The sequence below is a fragment of the Chrysemys picta genome, chromosome 2, assembly GCF_011386835.1.
Source record: "Chrysemys picta bellii isolate R12L10 chromosome 2, ASM1138683v2, whole genome shotgun sequence".
In the NCBI taxonomy this organism is placed as follows: Eukaryota; Metazoa; Chordata; order Testudines; family Emydidae; genus Chrysemys; species Chrysemys picta.
The window spans coordinates 22,920,571-22,946,929 of record NC_088792.1 but is presented as its reverse complement, the minus strand read 5'-3'; the positions used below and the strand labels follow the sequence as shown (position 1 = coordinate 22,946,929).

The following is a 26,359-nucleotide window of genomic DNA, read 5'->3' as shown; positions in this document are numbered from 1 at the left end:
ATGGAGCAGGTCCACAAGGAATCCATTTTGAAGCACTTGGAGGAGAGGAAGGTGATCAGGAACAGTCAACATGGATTCACCAAGGGCAAGTCCTGCCTGACCAACCTGATTGCCTTCTATGATGAGATAACTGGCTCTGTGGATATGGGGAAAGTGGTGGATGTGATATATCTTGACTTTAGCAAAGCTTTTGATACGGACTCGCACAGTATTATGGCCAGCAAGTTAAAAAAGTATGGATTGGATGAATGGACTATAAGGTCGATAGAAAGCTGACTAGATTGTCGGGCTAAACGGGTAGTGATCAATGGCTCGATGTCTAGTTGGCAGCCGGTATCAAGTGGAGTGCCCCAGAGGTCGGTCCTGGGGCTGGTTTTGTTCAACATCTTTATTAATGATCTGGATGATGGGATTAATTGTACCCTCAGCAAGTTTGCAGATGACACAAAGCTGGAGGGAGAGGTAGATACGCTGGAGGGTAGGGATAGGGTCCAGAGTGAACTAGACAATTGGAGGATTGGGCCAAAAGAAATCTGATGCGGTTCAACAAGGACAAATGCAGAGTACTACACTTAGGAAGGAAGAATCCCATGCACTGCTACAGGCTAGGAAGCGACTGGCTAAGCAGCAGTTCTGCAGAAAAGGATGAGAGGATTACAGTGGATGAGAAACTGGATATGAGTCAACAGTGTGCCCTTGTTGCTAAGAAGGCCAACGGCATATTGGGCTGTATTAGTAGGAGCATTGCCAGCAGATCGAGGGAAGTGATTATTCTCCTCTATTGGACATTGGTGAGACCACAAGTGGAGTATTGCATCCAGTTTTGGTCATCCCACTACAGAAGGGATGTGGACAAATTGGAGAGAGTCCAGTGGAGGGCAACAAAAATGATTAGGGGGCTGAGGCACATGGCTTACGAGAGGAGGCTGAGGGAACTGGTGTTATTTAGTCTGCAGAAGAGAAGAATGAGAGGGGATTTGATAGCAGCCTTTAACTAACTGAAGGGGTTTCCAAAGAGGATGGAGCTCGGCTGTTTTCAATGGTGGCAGATGACCGAGCAAGAAGCAGTGGTCTCATGTTGCTGTGGGGGAGGTCTAGGTTGGATATTAAGAAACACTATTTCACTAGAAGGGTGGTGAAGCGCTTTAATGCGTTACCTAGGGAGGTGGTGGAATCTCCATCCTTAGAGGTTTTTAAGGCCCGGCTTGACAAAGCCCTGGCTGGGATGATTTAGTTGGGGTTGGTCCTGCTTTGAGCAAGGGATTGGACTAGATGACCTCCTGAGGTCTCTTCCAACCTTAATAGTCTATGATTCTGTGATTCTACATCAGCTGGAGACTAAGACACATGCATGCCAGGAATTCCTAAGTAAAAAAGCAAAGAGCATTATTGTATTACAGTACCTTGTGTCCTGTTCTGGTGCAATTGTAGCCAGGTAAAAACCTGTCTCTTGTTACATGTACAAGAGAATGGAAATAAGATAGTTGAAAGTACTCAAGCTGGAAATGGTAGGTGGCATTTTAGGGTTGAACAAGCTCACTCAGTGTGCATTTCCTGTGCATGGGGTGAGTTCAGACTGAAGCATGTGCAGTACATTGGCTGTTTTATTTAATATTTTATTGTTACTGAAGCAGTTTGAGTTGCATGGGATTCATCTTTGCTTCAGGCACATCCTCTTGGCCAAAATTCTTCACTGGAAAGTTTTAAGCTTTTGGCCATTGTGATCTTTCCCTGATTCCTAAAGGGAAATCATCCCTCATTTCTTCATTTGCTATATTATAATGACAGGCATTGTAATTATTGTTATTTTTAATGTAGCACTGACAGGCTCCAGTTGGAACTGGGACCCATTGTCTAGGCATGTACAAACATGTATAACAAAAAGTCCTCTGCTTGGATGAATATGCAATCTAAGAAGAAAAGGGAAAAAGGGTGGGGGAGTTTGATTCTGATCATTTAAAATGAGCAGTTGTTTAATCTCTGATTCTCAGTTGATTTGCACTGGTGCTGATTTAGGTAGAGAATGGTGTGTGGGTGCACAGCGCTCATTAACAAACAAATTTCAAGTATGCCAGCTTTCTCCATGTTCTGTACTAAAAACATATTGCATAGTCTTTCAGTCTGACTGCTGATGCTGTCCAACTCATACAATTGATACAAATATTTCTATGTAAACCTTTAGGATTCACATTCAAAAACAGATGCTTAAGAGGATTTTGCACTTACAAATGAGTAACTGCATTTTCAGAGTAATCTGTTTTGCATCCCTTTGCACACACAACTAAAGGCCCATTTTAACATGTGGAAATTGATTTTCATGGACATCAGTGGGAGTTCAGTATGTGTAAGGAGAGAAGTATATCAGAGATAAGATTCATTATGCACTGTACACTCTGAAGGAAGAATTTTGCCGATAGGCATTTAAAAGTGTATGAAGAAAGTTGGAATTTGAGTTGAATTTTCTTGGCTGAATACAACAGGTATTTCTACATAATTCTCTATTTACATAAGCAGCAGTACATTTCTGGCCAACTATACTATGTCACAGGTGCTGTTATAATTCCCAAGGATAAGTGACTTCCAAACTCCTTCCTCTAAGACCGGGATCAGCAACCTTTGGCATGCGGCCTGCCAGGGTAAGCACCCTGGCAGGCTGGGCCGGTTTGTTTACCTGCCGCGTCCGCAGGTTTGGCCGATTGCAGCTCCCACTGGCCGCGGTTTGCCACTCTAGGCCAATGGGGGTGGCAGGAAGTGGCGCGGGCCGAGGGATGTGCTGGACGCCACTTCCCATCGCCCCCATTGGCCTGGAGCGGCGAACCGCGGCCAGTAGGAGCTGCAATCGGCCGAACCTGCACATGTGGCAGGTAAACAAACTGGCCCAGCCCACCAGTTACTCTGGTGGGCCGTGGGCCAAAGGTTGCCGATCCCTACTCTAGGAACTAAGAGGGTGTGGCTGATGTGTCCTATTGCTGTCTTGAAACAGAATTGATAAGCTAGAACAGGAAAACAGAGCTGTGAAATTTATGGGTATCACAGATGACCATGTGGAAAGTGCCATTCATCTTCAGCATTGTAAAATCATCATCATCATTGCCAAGAAAACAGCCTACATTGTGGAATAGGCGAATGAAACTGTGGGTAGGGAGGGAAAGGAGAGCTATGATAGGCAGGGAATGAGCTAGGAAGATAGAGAAAGAGGCAGGTTAATTTTAGAGAAAAGGAATGGAGAGTGAAAGAATGACACCTCCCCCACTCTAGAAAGTGAATTGGAGTCCTCCACTGGAGAGTGGCCAGGAGGCCTGCACTTTATGTGTGAGCATTTAATGTATGGATTTCAAGTTGAATTTTGGTGGGATTGTTGGTTCCCCTCAGAAAAACTCAGAAAATCAGATAGCAGACCCAAATCAATATTTTTGTAGTTCTTTCAATCTCATGATTTTGGGCTGTGAGAGGATGTCGTGGTGTTCTTTAACTCTACGGGTTGGCAGTACTGGTTGCCTATTGAGGTAAAGTGCCTGTGCACATTCCCTTAGGTCAGAGAGTCACATTGGTGAGGATTGGAGGAGGATTAATTATACTTATCAGATACTGAATTTGCCATATGTTTTTGAAAAGTAGCATCGATGAAAAGTTCAGAGTTAGAAGATGAAAATATTTTCCTATATTTTATTTGCTTCCATCAGCTTCACTGCTAGAGAAATCATGTCTATTTCTGCTCGTGGGAACTGTCTCTTGCATAAGCCAGTGTCTCAAGAGTTATCTGTGTGTCCAATTTTGTGGCACATGCGGGATACAAAGAAATATTAAATATTGGAGAATCTTCAAAAAGGAGCCATTGTCTCCTAATTTCATGAAATATACTACTCAACCGAACCAAACTTTCCAGAAAACATTGACGTTGCCAATGAGGTGTAATTCTAAATATTTGAAAGGAAAAGGATTCCTCCCCACCCACACACCTTTTTGGCGTTACCTGCGGTAAATCAAAATCAGGCACAGGATCATCTTGTAGTCTTTGTGACACTGGCAGACCACATGCCAGCTCTTGCCAGGCTTTAGGCCTCAGCCGAGCACTGACAAAATCATTGCTGGAAAACAGTCTGCGTTAGTATGGTAAAGATGAGTATTGAAATTATAACAATGTGTTTAGTGTTTAGATTTAGTGAAATGCCTGTGAGTTACTGCATGCAATAATCTCACTTATAACATCTTTCTCACATGCTATAATATAATATTTAAGTTTTTGCTTTATAACTGTAAAAACAAAAAGTTTGCTCTGAAATTGTGAACCCAGTCAGGAGGGATTGTCTCTTGCCCATCAAGAAGGGCTATCAAAACTAAATGGGGCATTGTGGAACAACACAATACAAAGACTTTGTTAATTGCCCCCTCACACCATGAAGAGGCTATGTGCAAAAGGCCTCATCCCATCAGCTTGAATTCTGGAAGAAGTAAATAAAAATAGCTGACAGGAATATTTTTCATCTCTTTTGCTATTTGGAGTCTCATAGGGCCAGAGCTAGGAAACCAAAGCAGAGCTCAGGGTCATAGACTCATAGAAGATTAGGGTTGGAAGAGACCTCAGGAGGTCATCTAAGTCCAACTCTCTGCTCAAAGCAGGACCAACCCCAACTAAATCATCCCAGCCAAGGCTTTGTCAAGCCGGGCCTTAAAAACCTCCAAGGATGGAGATTCCACCACCTCCCTAGGTAACCCATTCCAGTGCTTCACCACCCTCCTAGTGAAATAGTTTTTCCTAACATTCAACCTAGACCTCCTCCACTGCAACTTGAGACCATTGCTCCTTGTTCTGTCATCTGCCACCACGGAAAACACCTAACTCCATCCTCTTCAGGTAGTTAAAGGCGGCTATCAAATCCCCCCTCACTCTTCTTTTCTGCAGACTAAATAAGCCCAGTTCCCTCAGCCTCTCCTCATAAGTCATGTGCCCCAGCCCCCTAATCATTTTCATTGCCCTCCACTGGACTTTCTCCAGTTTGTCCACATCCTTTCTGTAGTGGGGGGCCCAAAACTGGATGCAATACTCCAGATGTGGCCTCACCAGTGCCAAATAGAGGGGAATAATCACTTCCCTCGATCTGCTGGCAATACTCCTACTAATGCAGCCCAATATACCGTTAGCCTTCTTGGCAACAAGGGCACACTGTTGACTCATATTCAGCTTCTCGTCCACTGTAATCTTCGGGTCCTTTTCTGCAGAACTGTCGCTTAGCCAGTCGGTCTCCAGCCTGTAGCGGTGCATAGGATTCTTCCTTCCTAAGTGCAGGTTAGGTTGCCTGGGCCCTAGTGCAGCTTAACAAGTTCTTCCCACGCTGTAGCTAAGGGACAGGAGGCAGCTGGGTTATGTTGGTGGCCAGCAGCAGCCTGGAGGTGTTAGCTGCCTTTCGACACTGCAGGCAGGAAGGGACGGAGGTGCTTCCAGCCATAGGGGGAGATGGGGAGAAATGAGCTCTGCAAAGACAGGGGCCAGGTCATCCCTTCCCCACCTCTTCCTGCCCTGCGGCTGGAAGCAGCTCCCATCCCTTCCCTCCTGCACAGTGCCAAAAGGCTGCTGCTGGCCACGTTCTGGTGTGAACCTTGGCAGAAATTGGGGGGGAGGAGGGATATGACCTTGCATGCTCCCGCCCACGTGTTGCCTCGGGAAGATGTGGTGCCAGGTACCAGGAGAGGAGGGTCAGGCCCAGCCAGGCATGGAGGGTGGAGAGAGCCGGGCAAGGAGGGTCAGGTCGATCAGTCACACCCCTCTTTCCCCCCTCCCCCGGATGAGAGAGGTGTACGGGAGTGTGTGTGTCACCTCTCCCAGTGTGTGTGTGGGGGGTACGGGTGTGTGTGTCACCCGTTTCTGTGTGAATCCTAAAGCTTTAAAGATAAGAAGGTAAATAAAAAGAATCCGACTACGCAGTATTTGTTTTTAATAGGGGTCTCAGTCAACTTGATGTTAATTTGAATGTTTGTGCTGCATAGTTCTGATTGATTGCCATTGAACTTGCATGAATATGAGTAATTTTACCAGGTGTCCCGTATTCAGCATAGGGAAATATGGTCACCCTAATTACAACCGTTGCCATTGGTGACAGTTAGATCTAAGGTACAAATTGACCTGGGTTAAGTGACTGCTCTCTTGGATCTGGAAGCAACCTGAATATTTTGTGGTCTTTGATGTATAGCAGCCAACTGTCACAGAGTCAAGCTTGCCTGTGTGGCAAGATAGATTGGAATGTCCAAGGGGACTATCTGTGACTCCATGGTAAGACTGTTATAGCGATCCAGGAGTTCACATTTGTTATTGAGTTGGTGAAATCTAATTATAGAACATGCACCCAGTTTGGGGTATCTGCCTTGCTTCTTGACAGTCTACCCTGAGGTTGGCCCTCATGGTGATGAGCCAATCCAGACAGGATGACAGTCTTAATTATGGAGAGACTACCACTTGTCCATAATAAAACAAAACACACCTCAGATTGGAACTGTGATGCTTTAGCCCCAAAAGCAGAGCTCCCAGTAACATCAATTGTCAAAAAGTCTCAATGGACATTCATGGGAGCAAGACTAGGCACATGATGCCTATTAAAATTGAAGGAGACAGTACTGGGACTCAAAATACCCACAACAAAATCATTATTAACTTTTTGTAACCAGCAGCAATTTTTTTTCATATATAACTGGTGATCAAAATTAGAAGGAGATTTAATGCTGTGGCAAGTGTGACAGATCAGTAACCAGATGTTTTTAACCTAAAGGGAGACAACAGCAAGGTAGTTTTTAGTGAACTGTAACTTGAAAATACTTTGAAAAATTTTCTTCAAACTTTGTAGTAAGTTTGACTTCACAACAAATCTGTTCATTTTCAGGCCAAATTTATATTTCAAGCCCGATATATCAACCCCTTTATAAAATAGGGCTTATAATAATAGTTGCAGCCTTACCTGTGTGGAGAGAGGTGGTTATTGCCTCTTCACAATTATTATTGCCATTAACCTGCCAGTGAGGGTTGTATTGCAAAATCGCTATTAGAAAAAGTCCTGGTTTTCTTTTATTGTAATGGAAAACATCTTTGGCTGCATTCATAGGTCGACAATGTGGCACTTGAAAGCATGAATCTTGCTATAGATACAGCAGCCCAGGCAGTAAAATTGCAATTGAGAGCAAACCAGTATTAAAATATGTGAACATCACTGGATATGTCCTTGAGCTCTGAAAATGGAGGCCTGGGATGAGAACAAGTGCTGTTCCTCTAGGGAACCTGGAAAGGCAGCCTGGAGAAAGTTATGTCTATATGTTGACCTGTCTGTGAAAATAGGGACGAAAGCCAATCACACACAATTCTACAGACATTCCGGAAGCTGAAGAAGGCATTAACAATTTGCAACACATAGCATGGGTGCTGAAATTCTCTGAGCTCTACAATGGAGAGTTTCCTGACTGAAGAAAGAAGCTCAGAGAAAAATGTAAAAATAACAAGGAGTCCTTGTGGCACCTTAGACTAACAAATTTATTTGGGCATAAACTTTCGTGGGATATAACCCACTTCATCAGATGCATGGAGCGGAAAATACAGTAGGCAGGTATAAATATACAGCACATGAAAAGATGGGAGTTACCTTACCAAGTGTAGGGGGTCAGTGCTAACAAGGCCAATTCAATTAGGGTGGATGTGGCCCATTCCCAACAGTTGACAAGATGGGGTGAATATCAACAGAGGGAAAATTACTTTTTGTGGTGCTAACGAGGCCAATTCAATCACTATATGCTGCATCAGGACAAAAAGGAAAATATAACTAAAAAGTGGAAAATAATTTAATGTCACAACTGAAAAATAGAATCAAATAAGTAACATGCTGTAGCTTCAACTTTGAGGTTTGCTGGTCTTTGTGGTTGGCAGGGAGAGAGGAGGAGTGTTTCTGACAAAGAAGGATCAGGTTTTAGTTTATAGATTGCTGCCAATATATAATAATCTCCTGTCACTTTGAATGGACTTGATATGGAAAAATCACTTTGTTGCCAATATATTGATGCAGAACTAATTATTTTGGATTTCAATTGGCACAAAAGCCGAAGTAATCCCATCACATTATCCACTCAGGTTCATTTGACTTGCTCTCAGACTCTTGGACGTAGCCCTGAGAATTTCACCCTCAGTGTTAAAGAAAAGCATCAGTAGTATGAACGGGCAGATTCAATGGGCCAGATCCTCATCTGGTGTGAATTGACACAGTTCCATTAACTTAGACTGAACGATGCCGATTTACACCAGCATGTCTTTTCAAACGTAGACATTATGGTTTTCCTTCATAGGCCAACACAGTATGATATTAATACAAGAAATAGGCAGATTTTACATTCCGAATGAGAAATGGTTTTGGGATGGAAGGGCAATAGAGGGATGTATTGAGCAGTGAGTGATCACATTTTGAAAATGTTAACATTGTTTTTCTATTAGCCCAGGAGTGTGGTTAGTGGGCTTGGTGCTCAGTGGAGTGGTGTAACTAAGCATAGCTCCACTGAAGTCAATGAAGCGATGCTGATTTACATCAGCTCAGGATGTGGTCCAGTATATTTAGATGGCCACCTAGTGTTACTAGGACAAGAGGCAGAGAACAACAGAGACATGGAAGTTAGTTACAAAATGTAAAAATCAGACAAGGAAAATATGGATTCGATGAATTGTGATTATTTTTTGATAATTCTGTAAATTTGGATGGTAACTAGTGTGGGGGCAATAGCAAATCATGTAAGATAAAAATGAAACTGCAATACAATTGTGAAGATAACTCTGAGTTCATACTCGCAGGGTCAGATTCTGATATTGTCCATGCTAGTGTAAATCTCCAGTGCCCAGAGTATCTTCAAACTATAGCACAGCCATTGTTTTTAAGTTCATGTTATGTTTACAATTTTTTAATACTTAAATTGGATACCCTTTGGGACAGAGCCTGTGTCTGCACAGTCAGTGTTCAGTGCCTAGCACAACAGGAGCCTAGCGGGTGTCTCTGGGTGCTACTATAATATAAATAATAATAGTAATGATTTGTGTTTAATTCTGCAGTGAAAAGGAAATACCTAGGGAGATCCTCTGATGGTAATATGGAAAGGACCAGACTGATCTCTGTTACTTCCAGAGTTACATTGATGTAACTCACTCACTTTGATGGGCAGCTCAAGTTCTGCAGAGCTACTCCAGATTCTCGCAGCTGTGAGAGAGATCAGCTTCAGGCTTTCAGTGACTCTGGCTTGTCATTTCTTTTCAACATAAATTTAGATTGTGGATTTTCAATTTTGGAAAAATAGAAGCAAATCCTCTACTACCTCACCCAGGAAGAGGAAATACGTGTTTTTCTTCCATGAGGAAAAAGAATATCAGACCTGTGGCTTTCGCCCAAACCTCCCTCCCTCACAATATTACTCAGGAGAGATCTTGCAACAATTAAATCACCTCCCAATATCATTCTGTCACAAGAGTGCACAATGGGTGTGTATAGGTTTTCATTCTCCATCTGTGGGAATTCACAGTTAGAAAATACACAGCCTAGACGGAGCTCCAGCAGGGACAGTTAATCGGTAGCTGGGTGTCCCACAGTACAGTCCCATTTTAGTGACATGGAAGTAATGTGTGTACAACAGCACCACTGTGATCCTGCTCAGCCAGCAGAGTTAAATTGTTATAATTGGGTTGTGAGCCAGGAGCAGCCGCTAGGTGTGGTGTTATAGACAAAGGGAACAGGAAATTGCCATACGGCGTCATATACTGCTTCTCAACATTAATTTTGATTGCAGCTGTCAGCTTGGTATTAGAACTCTTCCATGTGTTATTTTATTGAGCTCAGCATGTGGGAGAGAATGTTTTTTATACTGAAACAAACCTGAAACATGATTGGCATAAGGTTAGCTTTAGACATCACTGCAATTCCTGAGATAGTTGCACTAAAAAAAGAAAAAAGTGCAATATTGACTAAAAGGTAAAGAGAAGATTTTCCTGAACAAATAAAGATTTGTTCCTCACCACTCTCTCGTGCAGCACTCCTATCTGACTTAGAAAGAAGTGTAGAGATTCAAGAATGGAGATTCTCTTTTTGTTTTTAAACTCCAGACAAGACACCTCTTTTTTAATGCCTCAGTTGTATTCGTTCACACCTCTACTACTTGTAATAGTCTGTAATGCTTTGTGAAAAAATGCTAATTTAATGCAATGGAAGGAAGAAAATAATCCTAGATTCCACGACAGACATAATTATGATGACCACTAAAAAGTAAGATTACAATTCTTTATTGTCCTGTGGTATTATTTGCCATGGGGGGCTGACTTTTGACAAGGACTGTGTAGATGAAAGCTTGTTGAAATGGCTATTAACTATATTGACATATAAGTCCTTGGATATAAAGAGACACATAGAGGTGAGTTTTGTATCTCTTTGCGGGTATTGCAGATGAATCCTGGGCTTTGTTTCTAGAGAAGGGTGTGTGTGTACAGTCTATTCCAGTGGTTCTCAGCCAGGGGTATGCATACCCCTGTGTTATGCAGAGGTCTTCCAGGGGATATCAACTCATCTAGATGAGTGTGTCTCAACTTGGAGGTTGTGACCCCCAGGGAGGTCATGGGACAGATTTAGAGGGGTTGCAAGTGCAGGGCTGGTGTTAGGGGGTGGCAAGCAGGGCAACTGCCCAGAGCCTCATGCCACAGGGCGCCATGCGAAGCTAAATTACATGCTTCAGCCCTGGGTGGTGGGGCTCTGGCTTCAGCCCCACCACTTGGGGCTCTGACTTCAGACATGGCTTGCAAGTATAAAACAGTTTCAAGTATCCACTGAAATGTAAGTACAATATTTATATTCAAAGCATTTCATAAGTATTTGGTAAAAATGAGAAAGTGAGCCATTTTTCAGTAATAGTGTGCTGTGACACTTTTGTATTTTTATATGTAGTTTTGTAAGCAAATGGTTTTTAAGTAAGGTGAAACTTGGGGTATGCAAGACAAAACAGACTCTTGAAAGGGGTACAGCAGTCTGGAAAAAATGAAAACCACTGCTCTATTCCATAATCTTAGTTTAAAACTAAGAGCTTGATATTCCCACGTTTGTTCATGCAAGTAGACTTCAATGGGGCTTTTTTGTGTTGGATAGCAGTTGCAGGATGGGTCCTTAATTCTTTTGGAAGCACTTGTTAAAATGTACAAACATTTTCTTAAATGATCTGTTTTACCAACATTAATACCTTTCATATAAATGTATATCTGGCTGATCCATTGTGCTGAATATCTACAACAGGGGTCGGCAACCTACGGCACGCGTGCCAAAGTTGGCACGCGAGCCGATTTTTCCTGGCACGCGGCATGGGCTGAGCCGCTCAGCCCCGCCACCACTCTGGAGTTCTCGCTGCCAGCTGCCGGCTCCTGTGGGACCCGCCGTGGGTCCAACTCAGAACCTGCTGCTGGCCTGGGGGGAAGGAATCCCAGGCTGGCAGTGGGCTGAGACCCTGGCTGGCAGGAGCCGCCGGTGAAAACCCCAGAGCCGCGGCGGGCTGAGCCGCTCAGCCCGCCCCGCTCTGGAGTTCCCGCTGCCGGCTCTTGCCATCCGGGGTCCCCGCGGGTCCAACTCAGCACCCGCTGCTGGCCTGGGGTTCCTTCCCCCAGGCTAGCAGCGGGCTGAGATCCCAGCTGGCAGGAGCCTGCAGCTGAAACCCCAGAGCGGTTGGTCGGGCTGAGCCGCTCAGCCCGCCCTGCTCTGGAGTTCCCGCTGCCGGCTCCTGCCAGCCGGGGTCCCCGCGGGTCCCACTCAGCACCCGCTGCCGGCCTGGGTTAAGGAACCCCAGGCTGGCAGCGGGCTGAGACCTCAGCTGGCAGGAGCTGGGGGCAGAAACCCCAGAGTGGTGGCAGGCCGAGCCAGTCGCTGCTCTGGGGTTCTGGCTGCTGGCCCCTCGCCAGCAGGGGTCTCTACCGCACAGCTCCACTGACCTTGCTTCCGGTTAGAGGCTCTCTTGCAGACAGGATCCAGGTCTCCAGCCCTGCTCAGGCCTACCAGCCACCTACTCCACTCACCTCAGCTGCCAATCTTGGTTTCCAGCCCTTGCTCATCCTGCTTTCGGGCCTGGAGTCCCAGCAGGCCACCCTTTACATATAACAGTAGTTTGGTTATATATTATAGACTTAGAGAGAGACCTTCTAAAAAGCGTTAAAATGTATTACCGGAACGCGAAGCCTTAAATTAGAGTGTATAAATGAAGATTCGGCACACCACTGCTGAAAGGTTGCCGACCCCTGATCTACAATCACCTAGACCTGATTTTCTTCTTAGTTTTCCCTTCTAAATGACTTTGTAAAAACAGTTCTAAGCAATTGTGGAAAAAACTTGAACACATTAGGCACATTAATCCTAAAATAATTTAATACCATGTAACAATTACTATAAAACCACGGTGACTCATTCTTTCTGTATTCAGCTAAGAATACATTCTCTGAGAAATCTTAGGTTAAACGTCTGCAAATGATTTGAATCCTGCCCCTGACAGTTCAGCTTTTGAAAAGGTGGGATTTGCATTTGAAAAGGCTGCAACAGATCTCAGAAAGTATTGGACTCCCCCTCCCCCCCCAGGGTTCAAAATCATTTAGAGTAGCTATAAACATCAGAGATGTTTTTAAATAAAGTATTTCCACAGCAAAATTGTGTATAATTTTATTCTGAGGATGGGAGAGGGAGGAGGAAATGGACAACGGATCCATTATGTGCCAAATAGTTTTATTTATTTGCAAAACCCTTATACTACCCCAATGCTTCCAAGGATTTCGTTCAACTTTCCATTAACAAAAAATTAAATTTCCAGCTCCAAAGAGGAACTTCACTGACAAGGAAACATTTCCAAACATTGTAACTATGCACTTCTCCACCCCCCATCCCACTTTGTACTTCAACAAGTCCCATATTCAACAAGGTATTTACGCAGAAGCCCAATGCCTATTCTACACTAGAAAATATTTCCTGTTAGCTGTACAGGCCAACCTGTCCTATAACAAGACACATCTTAGACTAGCAAAAAAGTGCTTTCATCGGTGTAGCTTATACTGGTTTGGTGAGTGAAATAAGCCATACTGACAAAAGCACTTTTATGCTGATATAAGTGTTACACTAAGGCTTTTGATGATATAGATATGTTGCAAAATTGTCACATACCTAACTGACATTGCTATACCAGCAAATGTTTCTAGTGGAGCCCTAGCCTAACATGAATGGTCACGCAGAAAATGCCTTGGTGAATCCAGGTTATGATGCATTTCAGTTGAACTTTACAAACATTTGTTAAGCCTTACAATATATGTGTGAGATTGGTAACTGTTATACACAGAAATACTGCTGCCAAGTCCAACCCGAAGCACTAGAAAGCACTCCCTCCTATATGTGGGCAAGTTATAGGTGCTAGAGAACATTTATAACAAGACTATTCCTTACAATGATCACAGTACTTGATTAAATGGGTACATGTAAATTTGTAACAGCCTTTATTGAGGTTTATGGTTCTGTGTAACTGTGCAAGGCATAAAAGTAGAATATTTCTGTAGTTATATGACATTTAGTTATTAAATAATTACAGTAATTGCATGGGGTATTTTTACAAACTAAAGGATTACCATAACATCTAAAATTTACAAATTGGATAACAATTATTCTTGGAGTTATATCATTATTCCAAGCATAATTACCATGTGATCAGCAGTGCATTTAATTAATGCATAATCACATGGAAGTTACCTTCATAACAAAATTCATCCTTGTTATAAAGCTCTTTGTCATAACATTTGACTATAAAGATAACAGAAAATGGCCCCCAGATGAGGTACATGAAACCTCACAATAATTGCTTCCACTGAAACACTATCCCCTTACCATTCTAAATGGTTGGCTTTACAGGAGGAGGTTGTAGGGCAAGGGCAGTGTATTGTATAAATGGTGAGGTGCAGAGAAGTGAGTAAATCACCTGTGAGAAGTAACTTTCCATTATTTACTACCATTCAGTTTGAAAGCTCTTTCACAATAGTTGAGCTAGAAATAACTCATCTCAACAACTAACCCAAAATAACTCTTTATTATACAGTAAAGCTGGCTTCTAGCACCTTAGAGTCTAGCCACACTAAAATTCTATTAAGTATAATCTCTTCTTAAACCTCATCACAACACCCACTGTCTTCCTAGAGGAGAACACTCCAACAGGATCAGTATTTCTGTAAGAGTATTTAGAAAGGCCTGATTAATAAAAGTGTCAGCAGGACAGGGGAACCTGCAGTTTGGCTCCTGGAGTATGCAGAATGAAAAACATTTCAGCAAACAGCGCTTCTATCTATAGTTGTTTGCATAAAGACAGGTTTTTGCCAAACTTCGCAAGTTGGATTTGTTCTTTATGAGTCTGTCCTTATTTAACAGGTTTTACCTGGCAAGATGATTACATGCAGCACGTTATTGCCCTGGAACTCTCAAACATTCATAAAATCCACCACTGGCGCCCTGATTCATTTATATCTGATGGATCTGACACACTAAGGTAAGTCGTCCGTGATGTTATGTGCCATAGTGGTGGGTTACAGGTGTGGAGAAACGGAATGTCCTGGAGACCAAATTCTTATGCAAATCACTAAATACTGACCACAGGATGAGCAGAAACTAGTGGTCAACAGGATTTTAGAAGGTTGGTAAGAAACAGGGGTGAGAATGAGTGAACACTGCAGACACCTTGAATCTGAATACTAATAGGATAGAAAAATGTTGGTGGCAAACATATTTCCCTTATCCTCTCCATCGATTGCACTGATATCAGAGAGAAATTGGAATAGCCAGACCAGACCTGTGGCTCATCTTGTCCAATATCTGGTCTCTGATAGTGGCCAGTACCAGCTGCTTAAGGGGAAGGAATAGGAAACTTTATAACAGACAGTTATAAAATAACCTGTCCATAGGAGAACTTTTTTCTGGAGTGAGCTTATAGAAGTTTCAGTTGAGTTAGTCTTGAATAACATAAAAATAGCAATTTTTAAAATCATTGTGACAGGACACTTCAGTGGTCCAATAACGTGAACGTTTAACTTAATACATTAGCATATAAGCATGTTCTGAATAAGATACTGAACAATAATACATTGAATGGCTAATAAGAACTAAAGGAGGCCTAAAGAAGAACAGGAGTACTTGTGGCACCTTAGAGCATAAGCTTTCGTGGACTACAGCCCACTTCTTCGGAGGCCTGTACATGTTAAATAAAATTGCTCTCCCTAATAATACTAACTAGCTATTGTTTCTCAGTGGCTTACCATGCATTGTAATGTCAGCAATTATTTTGAATTATTAAGGAGGAATTTTGGTTCTCTTTTGAAACAAGTATTGATGTCCTGATCCTACAAACTCTTACATGAGGTAAGTCAATATAAGCCAGATTTTTGAAAGAGCCAGGTTTTAGGTGCTCAGCATTCATTATTGGAAATTCATTTTCAAAATGGCCCAGTTCTTACCTAAGCACCTAAAGAAGGGCCAGATTTTTAAAAGGTGCTACGTATTCAGTAGCCACTGATGTGACATTTATGACCGGATTTTCAGATTTATTATTATTTATTGTTTGTATGATCATAGCATCTAGGAGCCCCCGTCATGGACCAGGACTCCATTGTACTAGGTACAAACACAGAACAAAATGACAGTCCATGAAGCTCTCAGCGTCTGGCATGCTGAGCCCTTGAAAGTATGGCCCAGCATGTCACCAGTTTAAAGTGTGTGTTGATTTTCAGGTTGTCTATTTTCAATACATACTGTACATTAGTTAATATATTTTATGTATTTTTTTATCTGCAATGATCTCATTTCTCCTGCCTCTCTCTCATTTATTTTATTTTTTAACTCTGTGGGTATTACTCTAGGCTCCTTGAAACAGGAGTTCTGAACACTGTTGTCAAAACCAATTAAATAATGATATATGCCCTTAATGTATATATCTAATTATTAGGGCTGTCAGTTAACTGCAGTTAATTCAAGTGATCAATGCAAAACAAATTAACTAGATTAAAAAAATAAGTTGCAATTAATCACAATTTTAATCACACTGTTAAACAATAATTAGAATACTAATTTAAATATATTACAGATATTTTGGATGTTTTTCTACATTTTCAAATATATTGATTTCAATTATAACACAATACAAAGTGTACAGTGCTCACTTTATATTATTATTTTATTACAAATATTTGCACTGTAAAAAAGAAACAAAAGAAATAGTATTTTTCAATCCACTTCATATGAGTCCTGTAGTGCAATTTCATTATTGTGAAAGTGCAGCTTGCAAATGTAGAATATTTTTTACATAACTGCACTCAAATAAAACAATGTAAAACTTTAGAGCCTACAAATCCACTCAGTCCTACTTCTTGTTCAGCCAATTGCTAAGACAAACAAGTTTGTTTACATTTATGGGAGATAAGGCTGCCTGTTTCTTATTTACAATGTCACCTGAAAGTGAGAACAGGTGTTCGCATGGCACTGTTGTATCTGGCGTTGCAAGGTATTTACATGCCAGATATGCTAAACATAAGTATGCCACTTCATGCTTTGACCACCATTCCAGAGGACATGCTTTCATGCTGATGACGCTCACTAAAAAATGCGTTAATTAAATTTGCGACTGAACTCCTTGGGGGAGAATTGTATGTCTCCTGCTCTGTGGTTTCACCCACATTCTGCCATATATATATATTATGGCAGTCTCGAATGACGAACCAGCATATGTTGTTTGATTTAAGAACACTTTCACCGCAGATTCAGAGGTGAAAGTAATTTACAGGACTTACCGGTACTGCTGGAGTCTTGAGGGGGGCGTGGCCTCTCAAGATTTAAAGGCCCTGGGGCACCGGCTGTGGCTGGGAGCCCCAGGGCCTTTAAATCAACCCGGGGCTCCCAACTGCAGAGGTGGCTGGGAGCCCCAGGGGCTCAGGGGCAAATTAAAGCGGCAGGGAGCTCCGAGCCCTTTAAATCCCCGCCGCGGATGCCGGTGCGGTCCAGCATGGCGTACTGGCTCTTGCCGGTATGCCGTACCGTCCCGTACCGTCTTACTTTCACCTCTGTGCAGATTTGACAAAACACAAAGAAGGTACCAATATGAGATTTTTAAAGATAGCTACAGCACAGGATCCAACGTTTAAGAATCTGAAGTGTCTTCCAAAATCTGAGAGTGATGAGATGTGGAACATGCTGTCAGAAGTCTTAAAAGAGCAACACTCCGATGCAGAAGCTACAGAACCTGAACCACCAAAAGGGAAAATCAACCGTCAGTTGGTGGCATCTGACTCGGGTGATGAAAATTAATATGCGTCAGTCCACATTGCTTTGGATCGTTATCAAGCAGAACTCGTCATCAGCATGGACGCATGTACTCTGGAAGTCGTCAAAAAGTACAATTAATGCTGTATTTAACACAATTTGAGACGATTCCCATCTCCTTAAGAAAAAGAGAAATTTGTTTTCGTCATCAAGTGAGTGTTAATACAACTGCCAGAAGCAGGAGTTTGTAAGGGCTAATCTAAATTCTGTTTTCAGATATGTATGTGCAGTTCCCAGTGACTTCAGTGGACTTCAGAGGGCAGAATTTGGTCTTGCATTTCTGTTTTCATTCCCTTTCTTCTTAAAGTAAATGAAGAAAGGAGAAGAGTGATGTTGCAGATTAACTGAGGGATGAGAGGATCATTTGGCATTGATAGATCATTGGGATGGCTTCTGTGATGAGAACCCCTTTGGATTAGTTGGTTCTCACTGAAGCAGAAGTTGTACTGACTTACTAGATTCAAAACTGGCAGAAATTTTAGACTGGCTTTCGAGTTAGATAGAAAAGGAGGAGTTGTGTGTGTGTGTGTGTGTGTGTGTGTGTGTGTGTGTGTGTGTGTGTGTGTGTGTGTGTGTGTGTGCGCACAGGTGTAGTTTAACTCAGATAATCTGACCTGGACATCCAACCTGCATGACAAGGCAGAATGTAGAGTTCTGGAACAAGAGAAGGGTATTTTGAGGTACCAAAATGTTTACATGGGGAAGCAAGTAGCATGGGAAACTAGCAAGAACTACAGTAAATTTATAGTAGTGCCCCCATAGTCATCTCTGCAGAAATCGCCTGAGTCCCCACAATCAGCGTATCTCGTTTGACACCAGTGGTGAAAGCAAACACATACCTTTTGCTGGGTAAAAGCAACACAAAGCTGCTCTAAACTCTGCAAGTTTGGCCAGTGGAGGATTCCCGGACGCGAGAACTGAAGAAGTCAGCCATAAAGTTGCCTTCTAATATCTTCCTTGCAAGCTCTGGTGTAGTTTGTGTTCTGAGATGGGGGAGCACATTGGGGCTGCAACTCATTGCACTGCAGAAATTCCAGGCAGTGCTGTGACTTACTGGCAGCTTGGGACAGATTGCCATATCCTATGCAGGCCCCCAGAGCTCTGTAAACTACCTAATCTTTCTCGCCCCCACACTGTGAGTTCTGCCTGCACCTATTAGAATCTCATATGCCTGACCTGTCTGTTCAGAGACTCTGTACTTGTGCATTGGCTCTGGGCCTTCTCCCCTACTTTCTTGGAATTGTGGTTCCAGTGAAACGCTGCTGCCAAGTGCAGCCATCTGCTGAGGGCTTATATAATTGAGACAGCTGCCTCCCGTGTGGCTCCTCATGGCACCGGATCACACTACAGGCAGCCTGCCTCGGTTTCCCCTCTTGGACTGTTCCAATAAAACTGCCTTTTATGCTTTTTCTTTTATCAAAAATACCCCTCCTTGATGACTAAGTTTATTACTATAAAATAAACTGCAAATAAAACTCAAAATACCAAAATAAAGTCCATTCCTAACTCCACACAAGCCCTAAGTCTTCCTCCTCCCAGACCTTCCTGCTTGGGGCAACTCTCCTGATCTCAAGGTTTTCTCTGCAGAAGCCTTTTCCCATTGTCTGCATAATCTTCCTGAGCCGGCCACCTGCTGCCCTTTAGAGGGAATTACCTGATTTAATGCATTCAGCACAGGTATGCCTTATTCTGTAATCAAGCTTGGTTAGTCTAGGGTTACCATAAGTTTTCCCAGATACTTCCTTTTTTTTGCTCTTCTGCCCTCTGTCTGAGCGGATTTTTCAAACAAGAGGAAATGTCTGGGATTTTTGTGGAGCAGACATTACAGCTCAGAAAGAGCTGGCTGTGCGTCCTGATTGGTCCCTCTGCTGCTGCCGTAGCTGCCAAATCCCACCCACCCAGGCCCTGGCTCCCAGTCCTAGGGAGGGGGAGAGGCAGGGAGGAACTGGCTGATGGCAGGCGCTACATGCCAGGTCTGTGCCAGTCACCCTACCACCATGATGGAGTGACACTGCCCCTACCGTGAGAGTAAGGCTGCAGTACCCTCTCCAGCATCCCCCAAATACCCCCTCCCAGTACACACACAGCCCTCCAGAAACCCCCAACTGTACCCACCCCTATCATCTCTCCCTTCCCCCCCAGCAGTGTCCTCTTTTTGGTAACCCTATAGTCCCAGCCCTTAAGGGGCGAACCACCCTGCTATAGCATGTCATAAGAGTTATGTGGCCTGAGTCTGAAGTCACTTACACCAGTGTAACTCCATCAACTATGGTGGGATTACTTCAGACTTCCACCCCTAAAGCTGAGATCAGAATTAAGGGCAGGACACTTTATTTTTAGATATAAACATGACAGGCTACAGCTTTGTGTGAGGGATCACTGTTCACAAACCTAGGTCCATATGTCCACAGGAAGTGCCCAGATTGTGACTGCCACCCAACATCTCTCTAAGAACTCTGGCCCATTAAAGGCTCTGTCCATGAAGCTCCTCAGTGGAGTGAACATCCAGCCCCACTGATTGGCCCAGACATGCGACTTACGCCAGAAGGAGGCACAGGAAGTTGTCTGAGCAACGGCATGAGCTTCTGATCTATTGCTGTCCTGGACCCTAACTCTGGTTGGATCCTGGCACTGTTCCCTGACTCCACTTTGATCCTTGATACTGGCATCTGACTCTGACTTGACCCCAGTGCTGTTCCCTGGTTCCTGACTCCAGTGCTGACCCATAGTATGACTCCTCACACTGATTCTGGCTCAACCTTTGGCGTAACTCCTGACCTCAGCTCTGGCCCTTACCTTGGTGTGATCCTGACCCAACTCCAACTCTGACTCTGGCTTCGGTTCCTGACTGCTGACCCTGGCTCTGACCAGTAGGCCTGACCACCCGTTCCCTGGTTTCCATGCTTTGTCAATTAATAAATAAAACTCAGCATGGTGGTACTCTTCCAAGCTCTGCCTTCAATATAAACTCCACCTGTGTGAGTCCAAAAAGTGAGGACTGGTCTACACTGAAAACTACATTGGCATAGCTGCAAAAAGAACAGGAGTACTTGTGGCACCTTAGAGACTAACAAATTTATTAGAGCATAAGCTTTCGTGGGCTACAGCCCACTTCTTCGGATGCATATAGAGTGGAATATATATTGAGGAGATATATATACACACATGCAGAGAGCATGAACAGGTGGGAGTTGTCTTACCAACTCTGAGAGGCCTATATGCATCCGAAGAAGTGGGCTGTAGCCCACGAAAGCTTATGCTCTAATAAATTTGTTAGTCTCTAAGGTGCCACAAGTGCTCCTGTTCTTTTTGCGAATACAGACTAACATGGCTGCTACTCTGAAACCTGTCAAAATTGGCATAGCTGTGTCAGGTGAGTGAAAAAACCCACACCCATGAGAGACATAGCTCTGCCAGTCTAACCCCAGTATAGACAGTGCTCGGTCGATAGACGAATTCTTTCATTGACCTAGCTACCATCTCTTGGGGACGTGGATTACTACAGGTACAGAAGAACCCCTCCCGTTGCTACAGTGAGTGTCTACACTGAAGCGCAGCTGCAGCTGTGCTACAGTAGCAATTTACATGTAGTCATACCCATATGTAAGCAGGGGAATGGGCCTGCTTCCTGGCTTACACACTACCCTGGTGAAATGGGCTAGCAAAAGGATCTGAGTCCTCACTCCCACTTCCTTTACCCAGAGGCCTGCCTGACCTCAAGGGCTCCCCTTCCACTCTCCTGTCTGGCAGAGTCCTTGTAACCCCAACAAGGCTGGGCCCAGGATTCCTGGGGGGGCTCGACCCCCATCCTTGTTACGGTCACTTAGGGCAGGGGCTAGGGTGTCCCCACTCTGGGGTGCTCTCTCTGCACTGGTCGCTTCCCTGACCCACAGATCAGTACATACAGTTCAAAGCAAATACAATTTATTAAACAGCAATCAATTTAAAAAAAAAGGAAGAAATGAGAGGATTAAAGGAAAACACATAACCCTGCTCTGTGGCACGGGGACATCACAGCCAGCATCTCTGGAATGTCAGGGCAGTTCACAGTCTGTTCCTCACAAGTCCCAGGCCTCCTTCTCAGGCCCAGGTTGTACTGCAGAGACGCTGCGGGTCGGACACTTGCTCTGGCGGAGGCCACATGCTCTCAGGCTCTAGGTGGCAGGGCTATTCTTCCCAGCATTGCCCCCGCCCGGTCGGGGTTATGATTCCGTTCCAAGTCTGGCCTGCAAGGTCTCTTGGCTGGGGCGTCTCCCTGCGCAGGGCCCACTGCCCAAGGTCCCCCTCGCTCTCTCCAGCTGCTCACTGCACCCAGCTCCAGACTGCTCCAGCTCCAGCTCCAGCTCCACCACTCTGCCTCAGCTCCAGTTCCATCACTCTGTCTCTGCACTATTGCTGCTGCTCTGCCTCCAGCTCCCTGGGTTGCTTCTCTGGCCCCTCTGGCTCTGGTTGCTGCAGCTCTGCCCCCAGCACAGGTCTGCTCTCCGGGCTGCTTCTGTGACTCTGCTCCCAGCACTGACCTGCTTCCTGGGCTGCTTTTCTGGCTCCGCTGGCTGGCACGGCTCTGCTCCCCAGCTCAGCTTGGGCCCCCGCTCTCTCCTTAGCTCGGCCCCACTCTGTCTGACCCAGCCCACATGGAGGAGGACGAGACCCCCCTGGCCTCCCGACTCCCTGATTAGCCTGCCCACCCTGTCAGACAGGTTGACCTGGAGCATTGGCCTCTCCCCATTGTTCCTGGGGACGGTCAGTCTCAGGGTCCTGATTTCCCATCGACCCTTCCCTTTTCTTCTGGTACTGGGAGCTAGCCAACCAAAACACCCCCACTGAGTTTTAGTAAGGGGACAACAGTCCCCTTACACATACGTACTGCTCACTGTAGACTGCAGCAGTGGTGCTGGAAGTAGGCGTGCTGGGGGTGCTGCCACACGCTCTGGATTGAAGTAGTAGTAACTAACGCCAAATGCATGGTTTCCATCATCAGCACCCCCACTATAAAAATTGTTCCAGCACCCCTGAACTGCAGATGTTCAAAATGAAATCATGCATGCAGTTCTGAATGCAACGGGGCACCTTTGAATTGACTCGTTGACGGGGAAGAAAATGGTGGAATGTCCCAAAAGCCACTTGTAGAAATCAAAATTAGATGTCGCCCATATAAATGCAAATCCAGGAATCTCCGTCTCCTTTCTTACATGAATGAAAGAGTTAACAGTGTTGACATTTAAATTATCATTAGGCACTCAAGTTACCATCTCAATGAGATAGATGAGTGGAATTGTTCACACCTCAGAGCTGTTATTCCAGACTTTCTGCAGACTCACAGACACCTCTAGAGCAGTTACACTTCGTCACATTTGAGAGTTTTGCGTTTGTGGTTTTTTTTTTTTTTTTTTTTTGGCAGATGTAAGAGTTGGAGACTTAAGAAAAAAAAAGAGAATGTGAAGAACATGAGAATAGCTTCAGAGACATACAGATATACCATACCATTGCATACTGGCTCAATCTGAGCTCAGAGTCAAGCTAACTATATTCTATAAAAATAGGTAACCTATATATCACATAAGAATCCTGGTCACAGGTGCAGATCAGAAGAAACTCTCATTTCATCCCATAACCTCATTTAAGCCCTACTGGTTGGTTAGTGGACACTGCATGTCCTTTGCCAATGGCATCTGGGGATTTTGCAAGTTAGGTTTGGGACCCACCATTGGGGCTGAAAAGAAATGGATTCTGATGGTAGGTTTAATAACTTCTTTGAAGTTCTCTTGTAAGTACAGCTGTGTATCCCTTTAGGGTGCACTGTAATGTTGCCTCTTGTATTTACAAATATTTTTTCCCCTTTGGACAAAACTTTGTCCTGATTCAGGCTTTGTAGCTGATTTGCAATTAGATCATTAATTATAATCATTATTTTATTACCTTACCAGTGGAGTTATGTTTTCATTTTGCTGAAATATAGAAATTTTCCACATTTTCTAGTGTCATGTTTAAAACTTTGTAGGTATATTTTGTTAAGAACATTCACACAGAGCTGACTTCTATAGCTTCAAATATAAAATGTAGTGACTTTTTTTTTCCCTCTGAGTTCAGTGTATATCATTTATGCCGGTAACATTCTTTTCCTTGGTTTTGATGTGCAGGACTTCAAAGCGGAGTGCTGCTGATAATGAAAGGAATTATGAGCTGGAAAAGGATGTGGACTTGGCCAAGTCCCTTCAGCAATATCTGGCATACCTAGGTATTCTCTCGCAGTCTGCAGCTCCAAATTTATATCCAAGGATGAAGAATGACAAAGCTTCTGTCAAGGTTGTACCTTTAGATGCTTTCTGCATTTAATATTAATTCCTTCTTTCTCCTCTGCCCTCTCCCTTTACACCCTGCTACCAGCCTTTGTTGTTTGAGTTAAGACACATAGGAAACTGAATAAAAGTAGTCGCTGCAAAAAGGTGAGCTGGTTAAGAACCTACCTCTTATGTGCTGTATTGTTACAGGGTTTGCTTCCTGCATATTAATATGCCTCAACTGAAATGCAATGTAAAATCTAATGTAATAAACTCTCAGTAGATACATAAAAGCTGATGTATTTATCCACAGTGAAGAGACATGCTTTATTTTTTGAAAACTGTCTCTCTGACAAGTTCATGCAATGCAATATGGTATTTTGAAGAAACTGGCAGATATTCTTGACCTCTTGGGTAATGTTTTGGCACCCTGTGATGTCTTAATGTGTTGGCTGTTTGCATGAATGCAACCTGGAGGCAGCAGGTGCACCGAAAAAAGATTCTTATGAGTTAGAGAGAGTCGGGCATGGAAGATAGACTTTACTGGTGATATGCTTGGTATCAAAACCAAACTGCCACAGCTGACAAACCTCTTCACCCCCACCCTCCCACCCTCCATGGCCTGAAGAGCTAATGACTCAGATACATAGAACTAGCAAGACCATCTACAGTAGCATTTTCTGGTGATTCCCAACAGTGGTACAGGTAGTATCTGACTTTTTATTTAACTGTCACATGTCTGAAATATTCTGGAGAGACAAGGTGGGTGAGGTTATAAATTTATGCTCCTACCACCCCAAACTGGAACACATATGGGATATTGTTAAACAGTTACAACCCATATTCAATGGGGACCACATTCTGAAAGAAATATTTTTCTGAACTCCCTTTTCTGGCTTTCAAACAACCCCCCAAGCTCATCAGAAGAAAGCTCCCTACAGACTAGGACACACCAGCTCAGAGTGGCACCAGAACAACAAATGCAAAATTCCTAGTCACATCTCCACTGCTATGATGCTCAACACCCCCCACAATACACCTTCAAGATTCATGTGTCCTATACATACTTAACACATGTGGTATGCCCCATTAACAACTATATGAGTGAAACTAGACAATCACTATGCTCTCGAATGAACTTTCACAGTGAACTCACACAAATGATAAAAGACAAAAACATCATATCACCTGTAGATGAACACTTTTCACAAAGCGAATCACTCTATATCTAACCTCTCTGTTCTCATCTTCAAAGGAAACCTGCACAACACCTTCAAAAGACAAGCCTGGGAGCTTAAATTCATAAATTTGCAAGATACTAAAAATCATGGACTGAATAGAGACACTAGAGTTATGTTGTATCACAACAATCTATAACCCACTTAGCCCCCCTCCCACTCCGCTGCCTTCCCATCCCCCTTCCTTTCCCCACCTTGAATGGTCCCTGGAAATATCTTACACTAAAAAATCCACCTTGTAGCTGTGACACAGAGTACATTTCCCAGAAATGAAGAAGAGCTCAGTGTAAGCTCAACAGCTTGTCTTTCTCACTAACAGAAGTTGGTCCAATAACACATCACTCACCTTGTCTCTCTCATGTCCTAATAATACGGCTACGACAACATTGAAGTATTATGGTCCGAAATCAGAACTATCTCAAATGTCACTGGAGTGAACAGCAGTAAGTTAGAATTTATGTGATATGACAACAGGTACTTATTTAGGGTTAGGGAAACTTTCAGGAAGCAGCAAAATAGGTATGGGAACTAATGAATGGGCCCACTCCCTTTGGTGCCTGAGCTCAGCTTTTTGAGTCCCCGGTTTTGAGTCTGGGGACATCGAGTGAGGATGTCATTCTTTGAAGCCTCTATCTTTCAGGGAAGTGGAAATTTGACCCAAAGATATTTCAGTAGGGCTTTCATGCAAGTTCATAAATAATCCATATGTCTGAGATCTTCTGTAGGGAAGCCTGCCGTGATAACACCACCCACCAACATTATTGAGTGTTGCCATGGAGATAGGAACTTAGAAACCTGGGGGAGTGGGATAAAGAGCAGAAAATCTGGAAATGAAGCACATATAGAAACAAACTGTTGGATTTGTTCCACTGAGGAGCATTTTAAAACAACTGATCGTGACTCAGACTGCGTTATCTGCAATACAAAACAGAAGTAAAATACAGACAGCAAATAATGTCTCAAAAGCTACGGTCTCTTGGAGACCTTTCTCACCTCTAAAATTCAAAGGCAGTTGCTGATCTTTCAAAAAGTAATAAGTGAAACATTCCGTATTTATACAACGTATTCCTGTGTAAAAGGAGCAGTATTTAAATAAAATACAGGCCAGTGTGTTTAAGAATCTGCTAGACAGCTGACAAGCAATGTTACCTTCATGGTTTGAAAAGGAAAATAACTTTAAGAACTGCATTTAAAAAAGTCAAACCACTTACCAAATTGAAAACAGATACAGATTTTGCTCAATTTTGATTGCATACCACAATGGAAACTCCATTTCTTCATAATTTTCTCCAAATATTGATGAATTCTGAGCAGACATTAAATAATGTTATTCCCCTTTTCATCTTCTGTACTTTCTTTATTAAAAATGCAGGAAAACTAGAAGTTCCATATTCTACTTTCACTTAGAATTGCCACCTCTATTGCTAAATATAGGCTTCTCTCTGGCTTCTTCTTTCTGCCCCTTCCATCAAAACAT

The 26,359-nt window shown here is 43.4% G+C and overlaps 1 protein-coding gene across 2 annotated transcripts in view; it reads left to right on the top strand.

Moving 5' to 3' along the window:
- Nucleotides 1-26,359, top strand: part of PTPRN2 (protein tyrosine phosphatase receptor type N2) — a 942,968-nt gene that overhangs the window by 357,078 nt on the left and 559,531 nt on the right. For both annotated transcript variants that reach the window (XM_065582768.1, XM_008162983.3), the window contains 2 exons: nucleotides 14,427-14,544; nucleotides 23,504-23,669. In XM_065582768.1, coding sequence (XP_065438840.1) covers nucleotides 14,427-14,544; nucleotides 23,504-23,669 — 284 coding nt within the window. The remainder of the gene's footprint in view (nucleotides 1-14,426; nucleotides 14,545-23,503; nucleotides 23,670-26,359) is intronic.